The sequence below is a fragment of the Schistocerca serialis genome, chromosome 12 (assembly GCF_023864345.2).
Source record: "Schistocerca serialis cubense isolate TAMUIC-IGC-003099 chromosome 12, iqSchSeri2.2, whole genome shotgun sequence".
Lineage (NCBI taxonomy): Eukaryota > Metazoa > Arthropoda > Insecta > Orthoptera > Acrididae > Schistocerca > Schistocerca serialis.
Window position 1 is genome coordinate 159,625,037 of NC_064649.1, and position 21,508 is coordinate 159,646,544.

Below are 21,508 nucleotides of genomic sequence, written 5' to 3' on the forward strand. Positions count from 1 at the left end.
TGCCAAGTTATTTTGTGATCCTGTCACCAAATCTTGTGCGTAAATACCATTTATGTGTCTGATACAATGGATAATCATAAGATTGCAAAGCATCTATATTTATCATTTTATTGTACTTCAGAGGCAGCATGAAGAATCGGAGAGTTTACAGTGAATGCTTATATGTAGCAGACAATTCACTGCCTGTAGACTAATACGAAGAGTTGCACCAAACCAGTCTTCAGGCTGAAAACAAAAATGCTTTGTTGCTGACGATGCGAAGATGTCAATCGAGCCTAGTGGAGCAGTTTCACCAGCTGAAAATGTAAACAATATTTCCTCAGAAATTAATAAATTGGTCTTCGCAAACGGACTGTCACTGTATTTAAGTAAAGCACAATGCCCGGCCATGCCATTAGAAATAATTCTTGAGTGTAAATTGACAAAGGAAAAGACATTTATATTCATAAGAAGTTGAACTGAGTCACAGGTCGCACTTCTCAAATGTCTAAGCTCTGCAACGTTTGCATTAGAGATATTATCAGATTTTGCAGATTAAAATGCCAAAAGATAGAGTTAAACAGTGGAAAATTCGGGATGGAATAGTAACAATATTATGAAAAGGAAATTTTCTACCCACTGTATAGCAGAGATGCTGAGTTGCATACTGGCACAATAACAAAAAAAGGGCAAACGAAAGTTTTCAGCTGAACAGGCCATCATCAGAACAGACAAAATAAATTTATACTCGCATGCACAAACGTCATTTGCACAAATGATGTCACAGGAAAAAAATTATGTGAATTGTGTGTTGCACAGTGAGTGCCTTGTTGTCAGTTACTTAAACAGTATCCTGACAACAGGTTCTCAGAGAATGTATTCCCTTATAAATTTTGCTGTCAACAGTCACAGTTGTAAAACAACACTAAGATCCATAACTGTAATACAAGAAGGGGAAGTGATTACCATGTCCACCACTCAACCAAAGTGTGGCACAGAAAATAGTAAGTATTCGTCGGCAAAATGTTGACTGCCTAAATTATGATACAAACAATTTAATGTGCAGTAAAATTATTAATAATAATAGTAATAAGAAATCTTAGTTGGTGTGTTGCCTTTTTTATTCCTCTGAGATGATATACTATAATTGTAAAACTAACACATTCCTTATCAAAGCAAGATTTCCCAGATATGATCCACAGAACATGCAAGTAACTAACCAGATTGGGCTATGACTTGCTTAGACCTCCTTATTCTCTGTCTTCTTAAAGCCATTTTGTCTGCCCCTTTGTATACATACATCTGCCCACTCCCGTCGCTGCACACGGCACAAAATCTTGCTGTCGCCCCTCCCCCCACCCACCCACCCCCGAAAAAAAGAAACTAAATTCCTCTCACAGACACACAATTCACTTTCCCACATACAAATTTCCCCTGTACACCATATTCCTTTACCCCTGCAGATGCAGTCCCCCCCCCCTCCCCCACATATGCACGTACACGTGCTCTCTCTCTCTCTCTCTCTCTCTCTCTCTCTCTCTCTCTCTCTCTCTCTCTCTCTCTCTCTCTCTCTTTCCCCCCCCCCCCCCCCCCTGCCCCCCTCCACCATATTCTCCCTTTCCACACATACTATCCCACATTAGTATCATTTCGCTCCCCATCACCACCATTTTGCCACCTCCATAAGTTTGCCCTAGGCCACAGTAGTACCATTTCGCTCCCCATTACCACCATTTTGCCACCACCATAAGTTTGCCCTGTCACTAATGCCACCACTGCCCTCCCCCTCCTCTCCACAATCACCATTTTGCTCACCAGCATTCCTCCTCCCCTCCCAGGCTGCTGCTACCACCACCACCACCACCACCACCACCACCACCACCACCACCACCACCATTTTGTCTCCTCCACTCCTCCCACCCCCATTTTCTCCACACACCATTCTCACATAATTTCCTGTTTGTGTTTGCCATCAGCCCCTCCACTTTTTGCCTCTGATATGCGTCTAATCCTCTTCATGGGCAACATAATGTTACTCCGCCCCTCACATCACTGCAACTCCTGCCATCTTCCATCCACTGTTTACCCTTCTAAGTGTTTACCATATATTTTTGTAAATAAAGTTCTCATGCATTTCAGTTTATGTTTTAGTAATACTTGTAATTTTGGTATGTGTGCTTATTAAACTCAAAAGAAAATTGTATTAGCATTAGAACATGGATGTGTAGTGCTTAACACTAGCAGTTGTAGGTGATGTAAACATAGATACTGCTTTTATTTGTATAAAAAAATGTTTGTTATAAATATATTTAACTTAATAATCCTTATATGTTGGCACGCTAATAAATAAACAGCTGCACATATTTATAAATGTGTATTTGTTGTTTTTAAAGTTCTTCGTGTATTTTAGGGAGCACTCTCATATTGTGTCAGTGATCCTTTCTTTGCCACAACACTGTAATAGCACAGCGGTGAAATCGTGTGTCAGCTGCAGGAACAGCTTGCTACTAAGTATGTGCTGTAAAATTGTGCCCTCATGTCTCTCGGCGGCTGAGAACAGACGTATGGGCTGAGGAGTATTAAAATTGATGCACAACTACTCTTTGAGAACAGAAATGAATTCATAAAGTGGTCTTACTGAACGAATTACAAGAATTTTAGTTTGTACTAGCAAGGGAACCTCCCCATCGCACCCCCCTCAGATTTAGTTATAAGTTGGCACAGTGGATAGGCCTTGATAAACTGAACACAGATCAATTGACAAAACAGGAAGAGGTTGTGTGGAACTGTGAAAAAATAAGCAAAATATACAAACTGAGTAGTCCATGGGCCACATAGGCAACATCATGGAGAACGGGAGCTCAGGAGCGCCGTGGTCCCGTGGTAGCGTGAGCAGCTGCAGAACGAGAGGTCCTTGGTTCAAGTCTTCCCTCGAGTGAAAATTTTACTTTCTTTATTTTTGCATAGTTATTATCTGTCCGTTCATTCATTGACATCTCTGTTCACTGTAATAAGTTTAGTGTCTGTGTTTTGCGACCGCATCGCAAAACCGTGCGATTAGTAGACAGACGAAAGGACGTGCCTCTCCAATGGGAACAGAAAACATTTCATCGCAAGGTCATAGGTCAACCGATTCCCCCACAGCAAAACACGTCTGATATATTCTATACGACACTGGTGACGGCATGTGCGTCACATGACAGGAATATGTTGTCGACCCACCTAACTTGTACACTTGGCGAATGGGTAAAAAGATTCTTCTACCTTGCCCGATTTAGGTTTTCTTGTGGATGTGATAATCACTCCCAAAAAAGTGATGAAAACATAAGAGTTTGTCACATAAACTGAAAATAAAAAATTAAACTTTTCACTCGATAGAAGATTTGAACCAAGAATCTTTCGTTCCGCAGCTGCTCACGTTACCACAAGGCCACGGTGCTCCCACGTTCGCAATGTCCTTGATATTGCATATCTTCGCATGAACTACTTAGTTTGTATATTTTGCTTATTTTTTCACAGTTCCACACAAGTTCTTCCTGTTTTCTCAATTGATCTGTGTTCAGTTTTTCAAGGCCTGTCCACTGTGCCAACTTATAACTAATTCTGAGGGGGGTGCGATGGGGAGGTTCCCTTGTAAGCTTATTTGTCAAGCATTCTGCAAACTATACAACCAATGGAGCAAGTTTAAGTGGACGTCAAAAGTGGTTTTGAACAAGAATATCTTACCTGCGGTACTTCGCAAATTATAAAAATATATGCAGTCAAAGCAATAATGTGTCACCTTGCTGATGTGGATGACACCTTCCCGGTAAGAGGTAGCAGACAAAATCTGAAAGCCACACTTAGTGTAGGCAGAACTGTTGCACTAAGAACACAAATACCAACTGGTGAATGAAGATCAGAATACGACACCGTACGGTGCGATAGTTTTCAGAGTATCGTACCACATCATGTTGTTGTTATTGTTGTTGTCTTCAGTCCTGAGACTGGTTTGATGCAGCTCTCCATGCTACTCTATCCTGTGCAAGTTTACTCATCTTGAAATGTCCACAAACAAAAAAATCAATTTCAGATTTAGGTACTAAAAGTTGGCTATCACAGGAGAGAGTCTATATAGTCAAATGTGTCCTGTAGAACAGAAAATGTCTGCTATAGAACTTTAAGTAGAGGAGATGATAAATTCTATGGAAAATCTAAGGGCTCAAGAAAGATGGTCACGAATACAAATTGTGACAAAATAAGGAATATACGAAAGAAGCTTGAACATCGTTCGTGAGGGAAGGCCGAATCTCTGTCCTCTTGTCAAAAGAATGGCCGAAAGGTTACCGGAATACGTGGAAAGCGGGATGATACAACATAACTGGTTGAAAGAATTAAGAGGTGGATAAGGCAGAAATTGGTCATTCCAGAGGTAGTGAGAAATTAAGTACTGTGTTGACAGCCAGAAATCCTTGGTTTTCAATGCTCTCCTTAGTGGAAATACAAGAAGGGGTGCAGTGGATTTGAGAAATTTCATTATTGGGGGGAGAGGTACACAAATGCTCATCAAGATATTTGAGCAAGCAGTGGATAGTGCCAGAAGGCGAGATAGGCTGCAAATGAGATGGAACAACAATACTGACTGGCATACTGAAGATGTAAGAGGCTGTCGAGTAGTGAGCAAGAAATGGCAGGTAAATGGTGGAAAGTGTGGAGAAGTGCAGAACGAGCCTGTGCTCGACTGGGCAATGCGAGGAGCAAGTACATTTAACAAAAATAAAATAAAAATAAAAAAACACAAGCGATTATAATCCTTGGGGACTCGAACTGTTTTTCTCTCACATTTTGGGTACTTTTCATACGATTGTTTTAAATAAAGCTGTTCTCAACCTGAAGCTCAGTTTGAACATTATTGTGCTGTGCCAGGGAGAGTCACATTGGAGATAGTAGACTTTTGACTGCCTGTACTTAGTTATAACAGGGGTTTAAAAGGTCATTGTATGACTCTTAATTTTTCCTATGCAAAAATCTTTGCCAGAGGTGAAATGAGTGAATGGACAGAAAAATAGCTGCTAGGACAAGGTGAAATTGAAACAAACATTTGGATTTTTGGTGCAACACTTGTACTGTTAGCGATTGAAATGTACTCGAAAGTACTAGAATACAATAAAAATTGAAATTGATAGATCTGTTCTGGTCTGCTACATGTACCTTTATCAAATAAAGAAAACAAGTAAATGAGGCGTAATTGTCAAGTGGTACGTTCCTTCGGAGGTGACGTGTCTAGTACTGCCGATATATGCGGGTAAGTCGTCACTTTGCCCCCTGAATGTAGAACTAAGTACTGGCCAGCATATTTATTAATTTTGACTGAGTCCTGTGCCGATTAAAAGAACGCCACCACGAAAAATGTTGCCATTTTACTTCCCCGCTACTTACCTAATTTAGTGTTGCAGAACCCACTTGTCTCAATTCCTTCTAAACTTTTTGTACCAATTGACACATTAGCTATTGCTTAAAGTGATTGTGTTTAGAATAGTTTTCTACTGCATGCCGGAACGGGCATAACTGACAACAGTTCATTTTCAGGGGCTCCGCAATTGCCAAAATCGTAGGAGCCAATGCAGAACGGCTGGACTATGTGGACAGCAGAGTCACAATGTACGTGTACGAAGAGATGGTGGAGGGACGCAAGCTGACGGAGATCATAAACGAGACCCACGAAAATGTGAAGTACCTGCCCGGGCACAAGCTGCCCCCTAATGTGGTGAGTGCCGGCTGCTATTTACTTACGTCTGATCGAGGTCAGTCGACACCCGGCATCTGGTCGGAGGGCCCGACGTCACGTCAAGGCCGACAGGCCGGGACGGACTGCAGGTTCGCTCGCGGCATTCCGGTTCCGTCCTGCGCACGGCGCATGACGTAGTCTGTCGGCCGCTCGCTCTCTGTTTGGCCGGGCCGTAATTCGCGTGCCGGCGACAGCTGTCGTGACACCGTTCATGTGCCCTATCACAAATGTCGACTGACGACTAATTTTAATCAGACTACAAATGAGGACAAATGATCCACATATTCTGCAGCAAAGTGAACAGCTCAATCTTTTATTTTTGTGCAGTTGTTTTCTATGATTCTCAAGTTTCTCCCACCGTATTTGATAATCAAAATATCCATGGGTGTACTGCCGGTCTACAGTGTCCAGAGGGCACAATATTTCGGCGACCGTATGTGTCGACATCATCAGGTTAACTGAGGGACTGAGCTCCTGTGTATGTGCGGGCACGGAGATCCGTACACTATGGCTGCTCAGAGGGTTCGGTGGCAGTGGCGGCCGATTTAAATACCCTCTGCCCGCAGCGTGCTCCTTCTGCCGTCCGCGCCCTGCACCACGGTCGCGCGGTGGAACAGATTGCGACGGTATCAGAGATGACGTCGGTGTGATGACTCTGTCCGCCGTGGTCGTCACAACTATATGTTTGCTTGATTTACTCTCGATTAACCCAATCGCTGGTTCCCGAGCCTTGCTAAGATTATAGCCACAGTCACGGTTTATGAGGTCGTCGTTGGTGCAAATTTCGATGGCCTCTCTAATGACGCTGTCCCAGTATCTCGACGTCTGTACCAGAATCCTCGTGCGTTTGTACTCCGTAGCGTGATTTTCTGACAAACAATGTTCAGTGACTGCAAACTTGCTCGGATACATCAGTCGAGTGTGCCTCTGGTGTTCACGGCATCGATCCTCGACGGTACGCATCGTCTGACCAGTATACGACTTGCCATATTGACACGGAATCTGGTACATGCCGGCCTTCCTCGAACCGAGGTCATCTTTGGCACTCCCCATCAGTGCACGAGTTTTATTCGGAGGACAAAACACAGTTCCAACCTGGTGTTTCTTCAAAATGCGGGCGATTTTTCCCCGAGAGTGCACCTGTATATTGAATAAACGCAGTGCCTATCTCCTCCCTCGTGATTTCATCCATCTCCACAGGTTGTGCTGTAGAGGTTGGGCGGAGAGCACATTGAATCTGCCACTCTGAGTACCCATTTTTTCGAAATACAGTTCTCAGATGTTCCAATTCCTCGGGTAGACTATCTGTGTCAGAGATAGTGTGCGCCCTATGTACTAGAGTTTTAAGTACCCCATTCCTCTGTGAAGGGTGGTGGTAGCTGTCTGCGTGCAAATACAGATCGGTGTGTGTTGTCTTCCGATACACCCCATGACCTAGGATGCCGTCAGCGCTTCTCTTGACCACACTCGACTGATGTATCCTAGCAATTCGGTGGCCACTGAACATTGTTTGTCGGAAAATCGCGCTACGGAGTACGGACGCACGAGGATTCTGGTACAGACGTCGAGATACTGGGACAGCATTGTTAGAGAGGCCATCGAAATTCGCACCGATGACTACCTCATAAATCGTGACTGTGACTATAATCTTAGCAAGGCTCGGGAACTGGCGATTGGGTTAATCGAGAGTAAATCAAGCAAACATATAGTTGTGACAACCATGGCGGACAGAGCCATCACACTGACGTTATCTCAGACGTCGTCGCAATCTGTTCCATCACGTGAACGGGTCGCGGACGGCGGAAGGAGCGCGCCGCAGGCGGAGGGTATTTAAATCGGCCGCCACCGCCACCGAACCCAGTTCCCTCTGAGTGGCCATAGCGTACGGATCTCCGTGCCGGCATGTTCGCAGGAGCTCAGTCCGTCAGTTCACCTGATAGTGGCGACACGTACGGTTGCCAAAATATTGTGCCTGTTGGACACTGTAGACTGGCAATACACCTGTGGATATTTTGATTAGTTGTTTTCTAATTTGACTGTTGTACAAGTAAAATCTGAGATCTTCTTCACTAATAATAATAATAGTGGTAGTAGTACGACCCATCGGCCCGGTGCGAGTATTTAAATTGGGTGCAGCTTCGGCAACTCGCGTGCCCCGGACTGATCCGGTGACGTAAGGCGTACCCAAATGGTCATCCGGTCGAGTACTCACTGGGCCCGACATTGCTAAACGTAGGTGATTGGATGGCAATTCCTACACAGCATGGCCACTTGCAGGTCTTCAGTAAATGGACAACACTTTCTTCACACTCTCTAGCGAGGCCTTTGCATTCCATTCTATCTTATATTACTTGAACATTTTTGTTCTTAAATTATTAACCTGTAGCTTTTAATTTTCTTTGGGGTTTAAACCCTATGAATGCGCAATTTAGAATTGTCAAATATTTAATAATAATGACGACGATGGTGGTGTAATAGGCTTAATTACCGTAATGGAAACTGGTGTGTAGAATATTCACATTGATTGGCAAAACTGTTCACCTAATATTTAAAAAAGAGAGAGAGAGAGAGAGAGAGAGAGAGAGAGAGAGAGAAGAAGGTGGCAGCTGAAAGTTTCTGTCCTACTTAACAGTTTTTTCTCACACATGCTCTAACACTCCTGTCTGTTCCAGAATTTTGTCTCGGTCTGTGTCTGTTACTGTGCCCTTTCTGTGTCAGGACAGTGATTAAATATGCAGATAACTGCATCATTGTTACATTATGAAGTACACTAATATTTGTGTGTTCTAAATTACTCCCATATTAGAGGATGTGTAGAACAGCGGAACCACGATAAGTGATAGAGACTGCAGTGAGAGGACACACACGTAGGCCCGGCAGCACATTCCTCTGTGCGATCGGACGACTCGACGGTACGCCGTGCTCGATCGTCGCAGAGTCTGTCAGACGGAGAGGAAATGTGTAAGCGAGTGCGAGTGTGCCGCGTCTGCTTTAAAGTGCACAATAAATGCCTCTGTGCCTCTTACACTGAGACTGGTGCGTGTCTGGAACTGACGAATAGAAGAGGACTGTGCACCGTGACGAGCAGTTACAGTACCACCACCCGTACCGGTAGCCGTGACGGACAGAACAAATTTGTCCGCAGTCTCTGCCCTTACACAGTAGCAGTGCAACTGGTGTAGACATGTGCACTTCAACAGTTGGCACCGTCTGCTCGGGGCGATCGTCAGCTTCTGTCGACCGGTAATTGCCGAGACTTCGGTCGTGCGGTAAGCTCTCGGACGCAGTCACCGGTGTACCTGCCCGCGAAAGGCGGAGGTCCCGAGTTCGAGTCTCGGTCCGGCACACAGCTTTAATGTGCCGGGAAGTTTCGTATCGGCGCACATTCTGCTGCAGAGTGAAAATCTAATTCGGGTATACACTGTGTCGGTGAAGCTCGAGCCGAGACAGTGGCAGCTCCACACGCCCCGTTTCGTCGAGACAGTGCCGAGCCACACGTGGTGACAGCCATTCGAGCCTTCTTCGGAGGGTGGCAATTACCGCGACTTTCCCGATCAGCCCGTTCACCCCGCATTTCAATTGTCAGACACTTCGGGGACGTAACTGGTCTGCGACTTGTTAATCACCATCCTCCCGCTCTACTGTAGACGCTTTGCCAGGTTGCCTACAAACTTGCGCGGCCGCGTGTTCCCGAACGGCGTATTCGGTTCTCTCCAATTCTGTGCCACGACATCTAGAGTCTTACATTGCAACGCGTGGCAGCTTCACGCCGTGCCGAATTCTCTCAGCCAGAGCGCGGGTACAGTTCCGTATACTGATGCGTCTGTAATCTGTGGAATAAATTTCACTGCAATCGCACGTCTCCTCTGTAGCATTGCTGTTTTTACAAACAGTAATGTAAGTAATACAACGATTTTCTGCCTTTTTTTTAAGTAAGAGCCTTGTCGAAGTTCGAACCTGGATGCTTACCGTTTACAGGTGAGCAATCTGGACACACTCTGTAACCCACACCGAAGCTGGAATCTGCGAGCACAGCTTCTACTATCCCAGCCTGCGAGCTTTCCTCCGTACCTCTCCGCTTCGCAGGTCTAGCGGGCAGTGGCGTGTGAGAATCTGACTGGTACCCGAGGGAGGTAACCTGGCAGTGTATACGGGACAGTTACGTAAACGGGGGAGACTGAATCTGTGCAAGAGCTCCAGCTGGCCAGATCGTCTGGTAAGGAAGGCGTTGTCCGAGCTGGAGGTCTGTCCCATTATGGCTCACAGTTCTGGCCTGTCGAGGAATTTTGTTGAGGGCTGCACTTTGCTGTGGTGTGGGTGCATTCTGAACTTTTAAACACACCTAACTACTTTTATTGTTATCTCTCTTTTGACTGATACATTTTATTTATACAATTCCAAAAAAATTCTTGAAGCTTTGGACTGAATTACACTGTTAAAGAAAGAAAAAAAGACCCAGACTTTATCTTCAACCTGTCAGAAAACTTAAACTGGTGTGAAATAGTAAACAAATGTTTTCATCGGTGATGTTTTACAGGCAACTTCTGTCAGCAGATAAGAAGTGTGCTTTGGTATTAGTGTATTAAAAGAAGTCGTGACGTGTGAGGAATTCCTATGTGTGTGGAAGTGTTGGCGGGTAGCTGCCTGCTCTGCTGAGTGGAGCTTACATAATGGTGATAATGAACTGAGTAAACAACACGGAGGTCACTTGTGAGCATACTGACATTGATTAGTGGTTACAGACACTAATCAGCAGTGTTCTGCAGCTGGCCACATTTCCTTGCTAATTTCCACACGTACCTCGACAGTGCACGTATTGAAGCAAATGTTTGAAGATTTTTCTCAGCAGCAATGTGTTAACAGAATTCATAACATGTCCCGATTTGCAAATAGTGTTGTGTGCCTCTGTACTGAATGCATTGTTTGCCCTGCTGATTATTGTACTGTAGATAAGAAAGCCAGTGATCACAGCCTCATTACTCGGCTTTCACTCGTGGAGCTGAACACAGACGGAAACAGTCTTATTTATTCAGCCTATGCGTGATCTCTCTATTTTTGTTCCTGTTGCTGACAGTCTTTCTTTCCCATAGTGTTTGTACATGTTTGTTGTAGCTAATGTACATAAAATCCCACAATGTAAGTGTGTTGGATGTCTGTATAGATTATACTGTGATATTTTCATCAGTTTCAATGGAACACTCGATGAAAGATCCGTACCCAGAGACTGGAAAGTTGCACAGGTCTCACCAATTCAAGTAAGGTAGTAGGAGTAATCCACTAAATTAAAGGCCCATATCATTAACGTCAATATGCAGCAGGGTTTTGGAATATACAGGGGGTTACAAAAAGATACGGCCAAACTTTCACAAAACATTCCTCACACACAAATAAAGAAAAGATGTTATGTGGACATGTGTCCAGAAACGCTTAATTTCCGTGTTACAGCTCATTTTAGTTTTGTCAGTATGTACTGTACTTCCTCGATTCACCGCCAGTTGGCCCAATTGAAGGAAGGTAATGTTGACTTCGGTGCTTGCGTTGACATGCGACTCATTGCTCTACAGTATTAGCATCAAGCACATCAGTACGTAGCATCATCACGAATGTGGTTTTGCAGTCAGTGCAATGTTTACAAATGCGGAGTTGGCAGATGCCCATTTGATGTATGGATTAGCACAGGGCAATAGCCGTGGCGCGGTACGTTTGTATCGAGACAGATTCTCAGAACGAAGGTGTCCCGACAGGAAAACGTTTGAAGCAATTGATCGGCGTCTTAGGGAGCACGGAACATTCCAGCCTATGACTCGTGACTGGGGGATACCTAGAACAACGAGGACACCTGCAATGGAAGAGGCAATTCTTCGTGCAGTTGACGATAACCCTAATGTCAGCGTCAGAGAATTTGCTGCTGTACAAGGTAACGTTGACGACGTCACTGTATGGAGAGTGTTACGCGAGAACCAGTTGTTTCCGTACCGTGTACAGCGTGTGCAGGCACTATCAGCAGCTGATTGGCCTCCACGGGTACACTTCTGCGAATGGTTCGTCCGACAATGTGTCAATCTTCATTTCAGTGCAAATGTTCTCTTTACGGATGAGGCTTCATTCTGACGTGATCAAATTGTAAATTTTCACAATCAACATGTGTAGGCTGACGAAAATCCGCACGCAATTGTGCAATCATGTCATCAACACAGATTTTCTGTGAACGTTTGGGCAGGCATTGTTTGTGATGTCTCAATTGGGCCCCATGTTCTTCCACCTATGCTCAGTGGAGCACGTTATCACGATTCCATACAGGATACTCTACCTGTGCTGCTAGAACATGTGCCTTTACAAGTACGACACAACATGTGGTTAATGCACGATGGAGCTCCTGCACATTTCAGTCGAAGTGTTTGTACGCTTCTCAACAACAGATTCGGTGACCGACGGATTGGTAGAGGCGGACCAATTCCGTGGCCTCCACGCTCTCCTGACCTCAACCCTCTTGAATTTCATTTATGGGGGACATTTGAAAGCTCTTGTCTACGCAATCCCGGTACCAAATGTAGAGACTCTTCGTGCTCGTATTGTGGACGGCTGTGATACAATACGCCATTCTCCAGAGCTGCATCAGCACATCAGGGATTCCATGCGACGGAGGGTGGACGCATGTATCCTCGCTAATGGAGGACATTTTGAACATTTCCTGTAACAAAGTGTTTGAAGTCACGCTGGTACATTCTGTTGCTGTGTGTTTCCATTCCATGATTAATGTCATTTGAAGAGAAGTAATAAAATGAGCTCTAACATGGAAAGTAAGCATTTCCGGACACATGTCCACATAACATATTTTCTTTCTCTGTGTGTGAGGAATGTTTCCTGAAAGTTTGGCCGTACCTTTTTGTAACACCCTGTATACCGTGTTCAAACATTATGAATTACCTCGAAGAAAATGGTCTGTTGACCCACAGTCGACATGGATTTAGAAAACATTGTTCTTGTGAAACACAATTAGCTCTTTCCTCGCACAAATTGTCGAGTGCTGTTGACAAGGGATCTCAAATTAATTCTGAATTTCTGGGTGTCCGTAAGGTTTTTGACAGTGTGCCACGTGAGTGATTTGTAGTGAAGTTGTGTGCTTAAGGAATATCACCTCAGTTATGTGACTGAAGTCGTGATTTCATGTCAGGGAGGTCACAGTTCGTATTAATTGATGGAAAGTCATCAAGTAAAACAGAAGTGATTTTTTGGCATTCCCCAAAGTAGTGTTGTAGGACCTTCACTGTTCCTTATCTATGTAAACTATTTGGGAGACAGTCTGAGCAGCCGTCTTAGATTGTTTGCAGATAACACTGTCATTTATCGATTCCTAAAGTCATCAGAAGATCAAAAGGAATTGCAAAACGTATTAGGAAACATGGATTTAGAAAACATTGTTCTTGTGAAACACAATTAGCTCTTTCCTCGCACAAATTGTCGAGTGCTATTGACAAGGGATCTCAAATTAAAAAATTGACAATTGACTCTAAATAATGAAAAGAGGGACGTCATCCACACGAGTGCTGAAGGAATCCGTTAAACTTCGATTACACAATAAATCAATCAAATCTGAAGGCTGTAAATTCAACTAAATCCCTAGGAATTACAATTATGAACAATTTAACATTGGAAGGAACACGTAGAAAATGTTGTGGGGAAGGTGAGCCAAAGACTGTGTTTTATTGGCAGGGCACTGAGAAAATGTAATGATCTACTAAAGAGACTGCCTACACTACCCCTGTCTGACCTCTTTTAGAATACTGCTGAGCGGTGTGGGATGTTTAAGAGATAGTATTGACGGAGTACATCAAAAAAGCTCAAAGAAGGGCCAGCACGTTTTGTATTATCACTAAATAAGGAAGAGTGTGGAGTGGAAATCACTAAAAGAGAGACTATTTTCATTGTGTCGGCATCTTCTCACAAAATTTGAATTGGCAACTTTCTTTTCTGAATGCAAAAATATTTTTGTCGACGCAGACGTACTTAGGGTGAAATGATTGCCACCATAAAATAAGGGATATCGGAGCTTGCACAGAAAGATATAGGTGGTTTGCTAAACACCCTGCCAGGTACTTAAATGTGATTTGCAGAGTATCAATGTAGATGTAGAACAAACTGTTCCAGTAATTAGTCTAAACTGACTGATACAGTGTGGCTTTTAGGTGTCTCCCATTCTACTAATCAAATTCTCTTTACTTTTTGTGGCAGTCTCTTTGGACAGGAACAGTTCTCTTTCTGTTCCTACTTTTGCTTCCTCACCCTTCCCTTCCCTGGCCACCTAATAAGGATGGTGGCTAAACTGCATCCTGCAATATTTTTTTCACCAACATATGCTTGTACAGAGGGATGAATTTAGGGAAATAAGAGAACTGGCAAGGTGAGACTTGCAATTTAACAGCATGACATACTGGAATAGCTGCAACAATATTTCTGCCTCCTTACATAAGAACAGAATAAATTGTATTACAGTACAAAATACTGCAGACACCGGGAAATTCTGCCCAGGCAGGAAAAATTAGATTTCACTATAAACACATTTTGCTATCTGGAGGCAGATGCAGAAGCTGTGAGATCTGGTGGAATGTGTGAGGTTTGTGTTACGTACACATTGCCAGCTGAAATGACTTGTTATTTTGTATCTGTTACCTCGAATGTGTTTGTCCCGGCTAAGGCTGTTGCTCACTGTTTACACGAGGTGAAAGGCGCTGTGACCTTCCTCACAGTCCCTGCATCTGTTGTAACACCAAATGGCAGCGGTGTGTAGAGGTGCGACATTTGAGCCGACGGGAACTATTTCTTTAATTTAGCTGAAAGACACTGATGCAGGAGACACACATTTTCCAGTACCCATTTACGCACCGATTCAGATTTTTTGCGTGATAAGCAATTTCTTTTAATCTGACCATTTGTGTGAAATGGTTACAAAATATTTATTCTTTAATATTAATACCTCTTCTGCAGTACCCTTTCACTTACTTTTGTTCCTTCTTCATTTCCTATAATTACTGATAGCTCTGACATAATGGAATAAGTAAACAACAACACGGGAAGTATTGAACTATTGATAGGCACATAAATGAGGAACTGAATGTTGTAGCTCACTTTTACTGTTTGCATTCACACACACACACACACACACACACACACACACACACACACACACACACCCCTTCTGGCACAAAATTATTCTCCTCTGCAAGAATACCACAGAAACTGACCATCCCAAATCATGATGTAATAATTTTTTGAACTTTATAATGAGTTGGATGTCCTGCAGCCTCTGTCCACTAATTGTGTTTCTGCCTTTCGTCTGGGGTGTTTTGCGTGGGCTTCTCTTTCAATATTTCTTCCGCCATCGCATTCCCTTCTCTATATATTCTAATGGATAGTTGCAAAAATCAGATGATGTGCAAAAGAAATTGAAATGAAATTAGATCACAAATACTTTTATTTTCACATAAATGTATACTTCAGCTATAATAAATAAATAAATACGGTTTTACAAATTTTCAAGTGTAACATCAACAGTGGACCAAGTGAAGATAGTCGGACACAGTAGTTGTCGGCATCATGTGTATAAACGAGAAATGAAGTGTGTCGCCCGTGTTTATCGGCTCGGCCCCCTAGTCGGAGCACACTACTGTGACCAGTCAGCGCAGGCAGTGTAGAAAAAAGCGAGCTAGGCTATTGTCTTAGAGTGTTTTCTTTTGTTGGTGTGCTAGATGAGTTATCTTTACTCATTTAATTGTTTATGTTGTTAACAAAAGTGTCCAGTTGATCATTACTCTTAAAAATGTGTGTTTATTTTCTGTAGTCTGGTGACTATTACTTATGTTTATTTCAGTGTCTATGCAACATTCTCCAGCTTACATGGTGTTATGAATAATCTTCATATTAAGGCTTATATTTTTTTATATGTTTATTTTGTGCTCTTGATTCTGTTCATTTCTTGAGGTACTGTTTCAGTACCATAAAGCTGGCCATTAAAGAGGATGTGTACAAAGCGCAGTTGGTTATCTGGAAACACCTTTGTGTACTGAGAGATAATCCATATCTGTGGCTACTGACCCACTGCTTCGTGGGTCAGAATTTCTGAGTGAAATGCTTAAAGGGAGAGGGGAGGCAATCTTTATCCCTATTCTGCCAATGCTATTTCACCCTTTGATTAGGTACACTTTTCAAAAGAAAAAGAAGTGTAAAAATAATGAAACTTTTACTGAATGTATATAATGTATATATGCCTGCATTTACAAGTAAAAAGAACAAAATACCTCATATGGATTTGAAGAATTTTTGTAAACTCTTTCAGTAGTAAAATTACACTTCTTTCTTCTTCTTCTTCTTCTTCTTCCTTTCTCTCTCTCTCTCTCTCTCTCTCTCTCTCTCTCTCTCTCTCTCTTTTTTTTCTGTCGAGTTGGTGGTCTTCAATTTCTTTGTAATAACTTATCAGAATCCTGAGTACAAATTGACCAAATTTCACATTTATAACCCAATTAGTTCAGAAAATAATGGTACCTAAAGTCAAAAGACATAATTTTGAGAAAAATAGATTTAAATTTAAGTATCGGAATTTTAGTATAATTATTAATGAGAATTACTTGCCACTAATATTTTCCTGCACCATACTGAGCATCATTGGAGTCTTCCCTTGGTCCATCTTCTTTTCTATCTAGCTCCTTTGTGCAGTTTAAATTAGCAATTCATGCTTTGTGGATTCTCTTTTTTTTATATATATTTGTACCAACGATTTTTTCAGTATTTCCACTAGATTTTATGCCCGATACTTTCATAACATCCAGTTTTCTTGTTACACCATCACTGAAGCATAAAATAGCAATCATAAACACCAAATTTGAGGGCTGTAATCTGAACAAATACAGTTTTCGCTAACTGGGTCCAGATGACAGAATTCACATACATTTAAATTTTGCATTTTCCGATGAAGACATTTCCTTAACAAAGTACATATTCGAAGATCTCTTAAATATAGATTTAATTTCATTCCTTACTGCTACAAGTAAATGTTCTGTAAATTCCCAACATTTCTTCTTATGGCCAAGCCATAATAATTCTGGAGTCTTTCTGTTTCAACATATGTTAGGCAACCTTTACCATCTATCTTCTTAGCATCTTTCAGTACTTTTTTAACTTTTTCTATTAATAGTCTTCTCAACCTGGACCCTATTGTCTTCTGGACATGCCCATCATATTCTAATTTGGAAATAGAGGCAGGAAATAATGTACAAAGAATAAAAGAAACCTTTGCGTTATATCTTCGTGGTGAAAAAAAGAAGGCATGGTATTTAAATGGCAGGTCGCACAGTGTGTCAGGAAAACCATCGTAACTCGTGAAAAAATTGTTGTATTTACATGGAACAAAAACTGTTTTATGTGGGTGAAATAGTAGGCATTTCAGATACACACAAAAAAAAAAGAAAGAAATTTCTTGAGCCTGTCTACCTTCTGTCTCCCCTTATTTCCCATTTTCTGCAGCCCACATAGTTATTTGCTCCTACCAGTGGCTCGGTGCACTTGCGGTAAGCGGGTGTATTAATAGGTGCTGTATGTAGGTCGCCAAGTACTGCCAGATGTCGCCTGTAGAATGTTGGGCCAGTTCTCACCTTTAATGCTGGCCTTGATCCCCACCAGAATAACTTGGCACACAGCACAGCCCAGCCCGGCACACTTTGAGAATGGCAGCAATCATCTTTCTTATTTAAGTCATGGCTACTGGATCAGCAGACACTGTTCTGCCTGTGGTACTGTTGCAAGACAGGTTATAGTCTGTCTGTAAACTCAAGAGCGAACAGCGCTTTTGGTGGGGGAAGTGGCTTTTCTCAGAAGAACCCTGCCACTGGCCTACAGGGCCACCCAAAATCTGTCGCCCGTTACCTGTCTAGCGCTGTAGATTGGCGTGCAGTGATACACGTTGTTCTGTTCGTGGGATCTTAATTGCCATTGTTAGTCAGGCAATTTTGTATGCATACTGATATACTTTGGTATCCGAAAGTGATTGATAAGTGACATGCATTGCAAGAAAATGTGCAGAATATGGAGATGATGAGGTATTTATGGAGTAACAAGCGTTCGATCGTCTCTAATGTTACAACATCATGTGTTAAAGAGGCGGCACAAAAAAAACTGCTGGCTAATATTACCAGTCCCAGTCAGAGGGATGCAATTTATGCAAACGTCAGCCTCGCCACAGTAGGACGCATAAGGAAGAAGCGCGAAAATAAACTGCGTGGTTTACTGAAACAGCCACGAAGGAAAACTGATAATTTTGGGAGGAAACTCATCGTTGCAGGCAGTTTCACAAAATGGGTCATTTGACAAACGATGGAGGACTTTCACAAAAACCAAAAAATAATGCTGACGTTACTGCATTACTTACAGCTGTGAAACAAAAAATCGCTTTTCTTTGGCAGAAAGGTGTTTTACATAAAACACCGCTTGAAATGGAATTTACTTGGAAAAGATCTATAAGTAAAAGAAAGATTCTGATAGAGGGAACGGATATAATTGACTGGCGATTTTAGTACCTGAACCGAGGAAATTAAGGGAGCTAGGCAGAAAATTTCTTTTATATTGATAAAACTTGGGTGGACAATAATATTACTTATAGAAAATGTTGGCGGGCCCCTGGTGTTGATAGCATTATCGACAATGTTAGCTGAAGCAATAGGATTATAGTGGTCAATATTGAGTCAAAATTTCGGTTTTTATCCAATGCACAGTTAATTTATAAAGCGGGATATGCAGTAGGGGACTACCGTGGGCAAATGAACTACGAAAATTTTTCAAATTGGATACCGACTAAAGTAATTCCGAATCTGCTACCGAACTTTGTTATTGTAATGGACAACACCTCAAGTCACAACAAGGAGCATAACAAAGCTCCAACTAGGTCCTCGAATAAAAGGGAAATGATTGAATTATTATTAAAAAATAAGGTGGAAGTTGATTTGTCAATGATGAAAACAAAATTATTTCATTTAATTAAAGAGCATAAGCTGGAAGACAAAGTATTTGAAATTAATAAAATACTTGAAGATTATGGGCACAGTGTGCTGCAACTTCCACCATACAACTGTGATTTAAATCGAATTGAAAGGGTGTGGGCAAAATTCAAAAATTTCATCAGAGGAAGAAATATGCCACAGATTTAAAGCACGCACCGCGGCAGGGCCGGTACTACGTTGTGAAACAGCCTGTAGAAGTGCCTCGTGACGTAGCTGGGTAGGCAGAGTGGGGACTCGTTAGATTGCTCTCCAGTTTACCGACAGACTATAATGCCTGAACAAGCAGTTGGAATGATTTAGCTCCCTCCCTCCCTTTAGTTTAGTTACAACCACCAGGTATTTATGTGGTGTCCGTTCTTTGAAACGTGTATATATAGAAGTTTTATTGCTGTCTTCTGCAACAATAATATTCTTTTAAGCGGACATAAACTGCACAACCCCATAATTCAATCCCATAGGTAATAAAGGGATAAATTGCTCATAGGTTATTATTTTTAATGTTTGGCTAGGAGCTGGCTAAGCAGATAAAAGCTGCTACTAGCTTTTCCACATACAAAATTAATGCGGTTCACCCACCAAAAGTTTTCATTGGCGTACACACACAGAAATCTACGGTTGCCACTTTCTGTTGCTGAGATGTCACATGTATTGATTACATTGGTGTGGCAAGAACTGCCCATTTTAAATTCCAGGAATTTAAACAGTGAGGTGGTCAGACCCATCGGATTAGGGAAGGAAGAGGAAGAAATCGACCCTGTCCTTTCAGAGGAACCATCCCGGCATTTGCCTGAAGCAAATTAGGGAAATCGCGGAAAACCTAAATCGGGACGGCCGGACGTGGAATTGAGTCCTCCCGAATGTGATTCCGGCATGCCAACCACTGCCCCACCTCACTTGGTGTATGTCAATTTAGTGCATTGTTTAGAAGTAACTGGTGTGTGGCTAGGAGATGCACAGACACATCCCTAATACATTGTAACTTGAGTTTTTAGAAGTAGTGTACAGTTTACTGTGCTGAAATCTTTTGTCTGGTCTGAAAATATACCTGTAGTTGCTTTCTCTGGTCCAACTTACCCCACACTTCACAGAAGTAGTGTGTGATTGCTGCTGTTGTGCCTAGCTCTTGTCTAAAGCCACTCGTGTTTGGGGCTCTGAGCAGGGACAGTGTAATACTTTCAAATATCTTACAAAAGGTGGGAATTAACGATACTGGTGTATAGTTGGAAATATCTTAGTTACTTACCTTTTTATGTACATTGGTATCGCAACAATCACTCTTAGAACAGTTGGGTACATGTCTTCCCTAATTCTGCATTTAATCAGGTAGGCAAGAGGTTTTGAGATTCCTTTTAAGCACACCTTATTAATTGCACTATATACACCATCCCATTCAGCTGAAATTCTATTGTTAGGCAGGGATACTGCTCCGTACTTGTCGTTCATTGAGTTATGCAGATTCAAACTCAGTTCATCGGGTGAAGTGACGCGAGGTCTCGACCTGTGCATCTGTAATGTGGATTGGTCAATATGAGATTCAAACATTCTTTCTCCATTTTAGACTGTTGAGAAACTTACCATTTTTGCATACGTGATATACTACCGGGGGTGGAAAAAATGCACAGTTCGGGAAAAACGTTAAAGGTTTAGTTTTCGAGTCTCAGTTTTCGAGTTGCTCCACCGTCCTAGCTACCGAACTGTCACTCGTTAAAGATTTGGACTCCAGAATGACCCACGATGTGGAACGTAACCTTTTTTTCTGTAAAATTACTGAGCCCTCCGTATTTGCCTCTTCAAACAGGTGGCGATACCCGACGTGGTGCAGGCGGCGGATGGAGCGGACGTGCTCATCTTCGTGGTGCCTCACCAGTTCATCCGCAACATCTGCGCGTCGCTCCTCGGTCGCATCAAGCCGGATGCTGTCGGTCTCTCCCTTATAAAGGTAAGTGTCTGCTTTGTACAGGGTGTTTCAAAAATGACCGGTATATTTGAAATGGCAATAAAAACTAAACGAGCAGCGTTAGAAATACACCGTTTGTTGCAATATGCTTGGGACAGCAGTACATTTTCAGGCGGGCAAACTTTCGAAATTACAGTAGTTGCAATTTTCAACAACAGATGGCGCTGCAAGTGATGTGAAGGACATAGAAGACAACGCAGTCTGTGGGTGCGCCATTCTGTACGTCGTCTTTCTGCTGTAAGCGTGTGCTGTTCACAACGTGCAAGTGTGCTGTGGACAACATGGTTTATTCCTTAGAACAGAGGATTTTTCTGGTGTTGGAATTCCACCGCCTAGAACACAGTGTTGTTGCAACAAGACGAAGTTTTCAACGGAGGTTTAATGTAACCAAAGGACCGAAAAGCGATACAATAAAGGATCTGTTTGAAAAATTTCAACGGACTGGGAACGTGACGGATGAACGTGCTGGAAAGGTAGGGCGAGCGCGTATGGCAACCACAGAGGGCAACGCTCAGCTAGTGCAGCAGGTGATCCAACAGCGGCCTCGGGTTTCCGTTCGCCGTGTTGCAGCTGCGGTCCAAATGACGCCAACGTCCACGTATCGTCTCAAGCGCCGGAGTTTACACCTCTATCCATACAAAATTCAAAGGCGGCAACCCCTCAGCGCCACTACAATTGTTGCACGAGAGACATTCGCTAACGATATAGTGCACAGGATTGATGACGGCGATACGCATGTGGGCAGCATTTGGTTTACTG

The 21,508-nt window shown here is 42.7% G+C and overlaps 1 protein-coding gene across 2 annotated transcripts in view; it reads left to right on the plus strand.

Moving 5' to 3' along the window:
• LOC126428468 (glycerol-3-phosphate dehydrogenase [NAD(+)], cytoplasmic) overlaps window positions 1-21,508 on the plus strand; it is a 110,925-nt gene that overhangs the window by 2,805 nt on the left and 86,612 nt on the right. For both annotated transcript variants that reach the window (XM_050090404.1, XM_050090403.1), the window contains exons 2-3: window positions 5,548-5,725; window positions 20,591-20,731. In XM_050090404.1, the coding sequence (XP_049946361.1) occupies window positions 5,548-5,725; window positions 20,591-20,731 (319 nt within the window). The remainder of the gene's footprint in view (window positions 1-5,547; window positions 5,726-20,590; window positions 20,732-21,508) is intronic.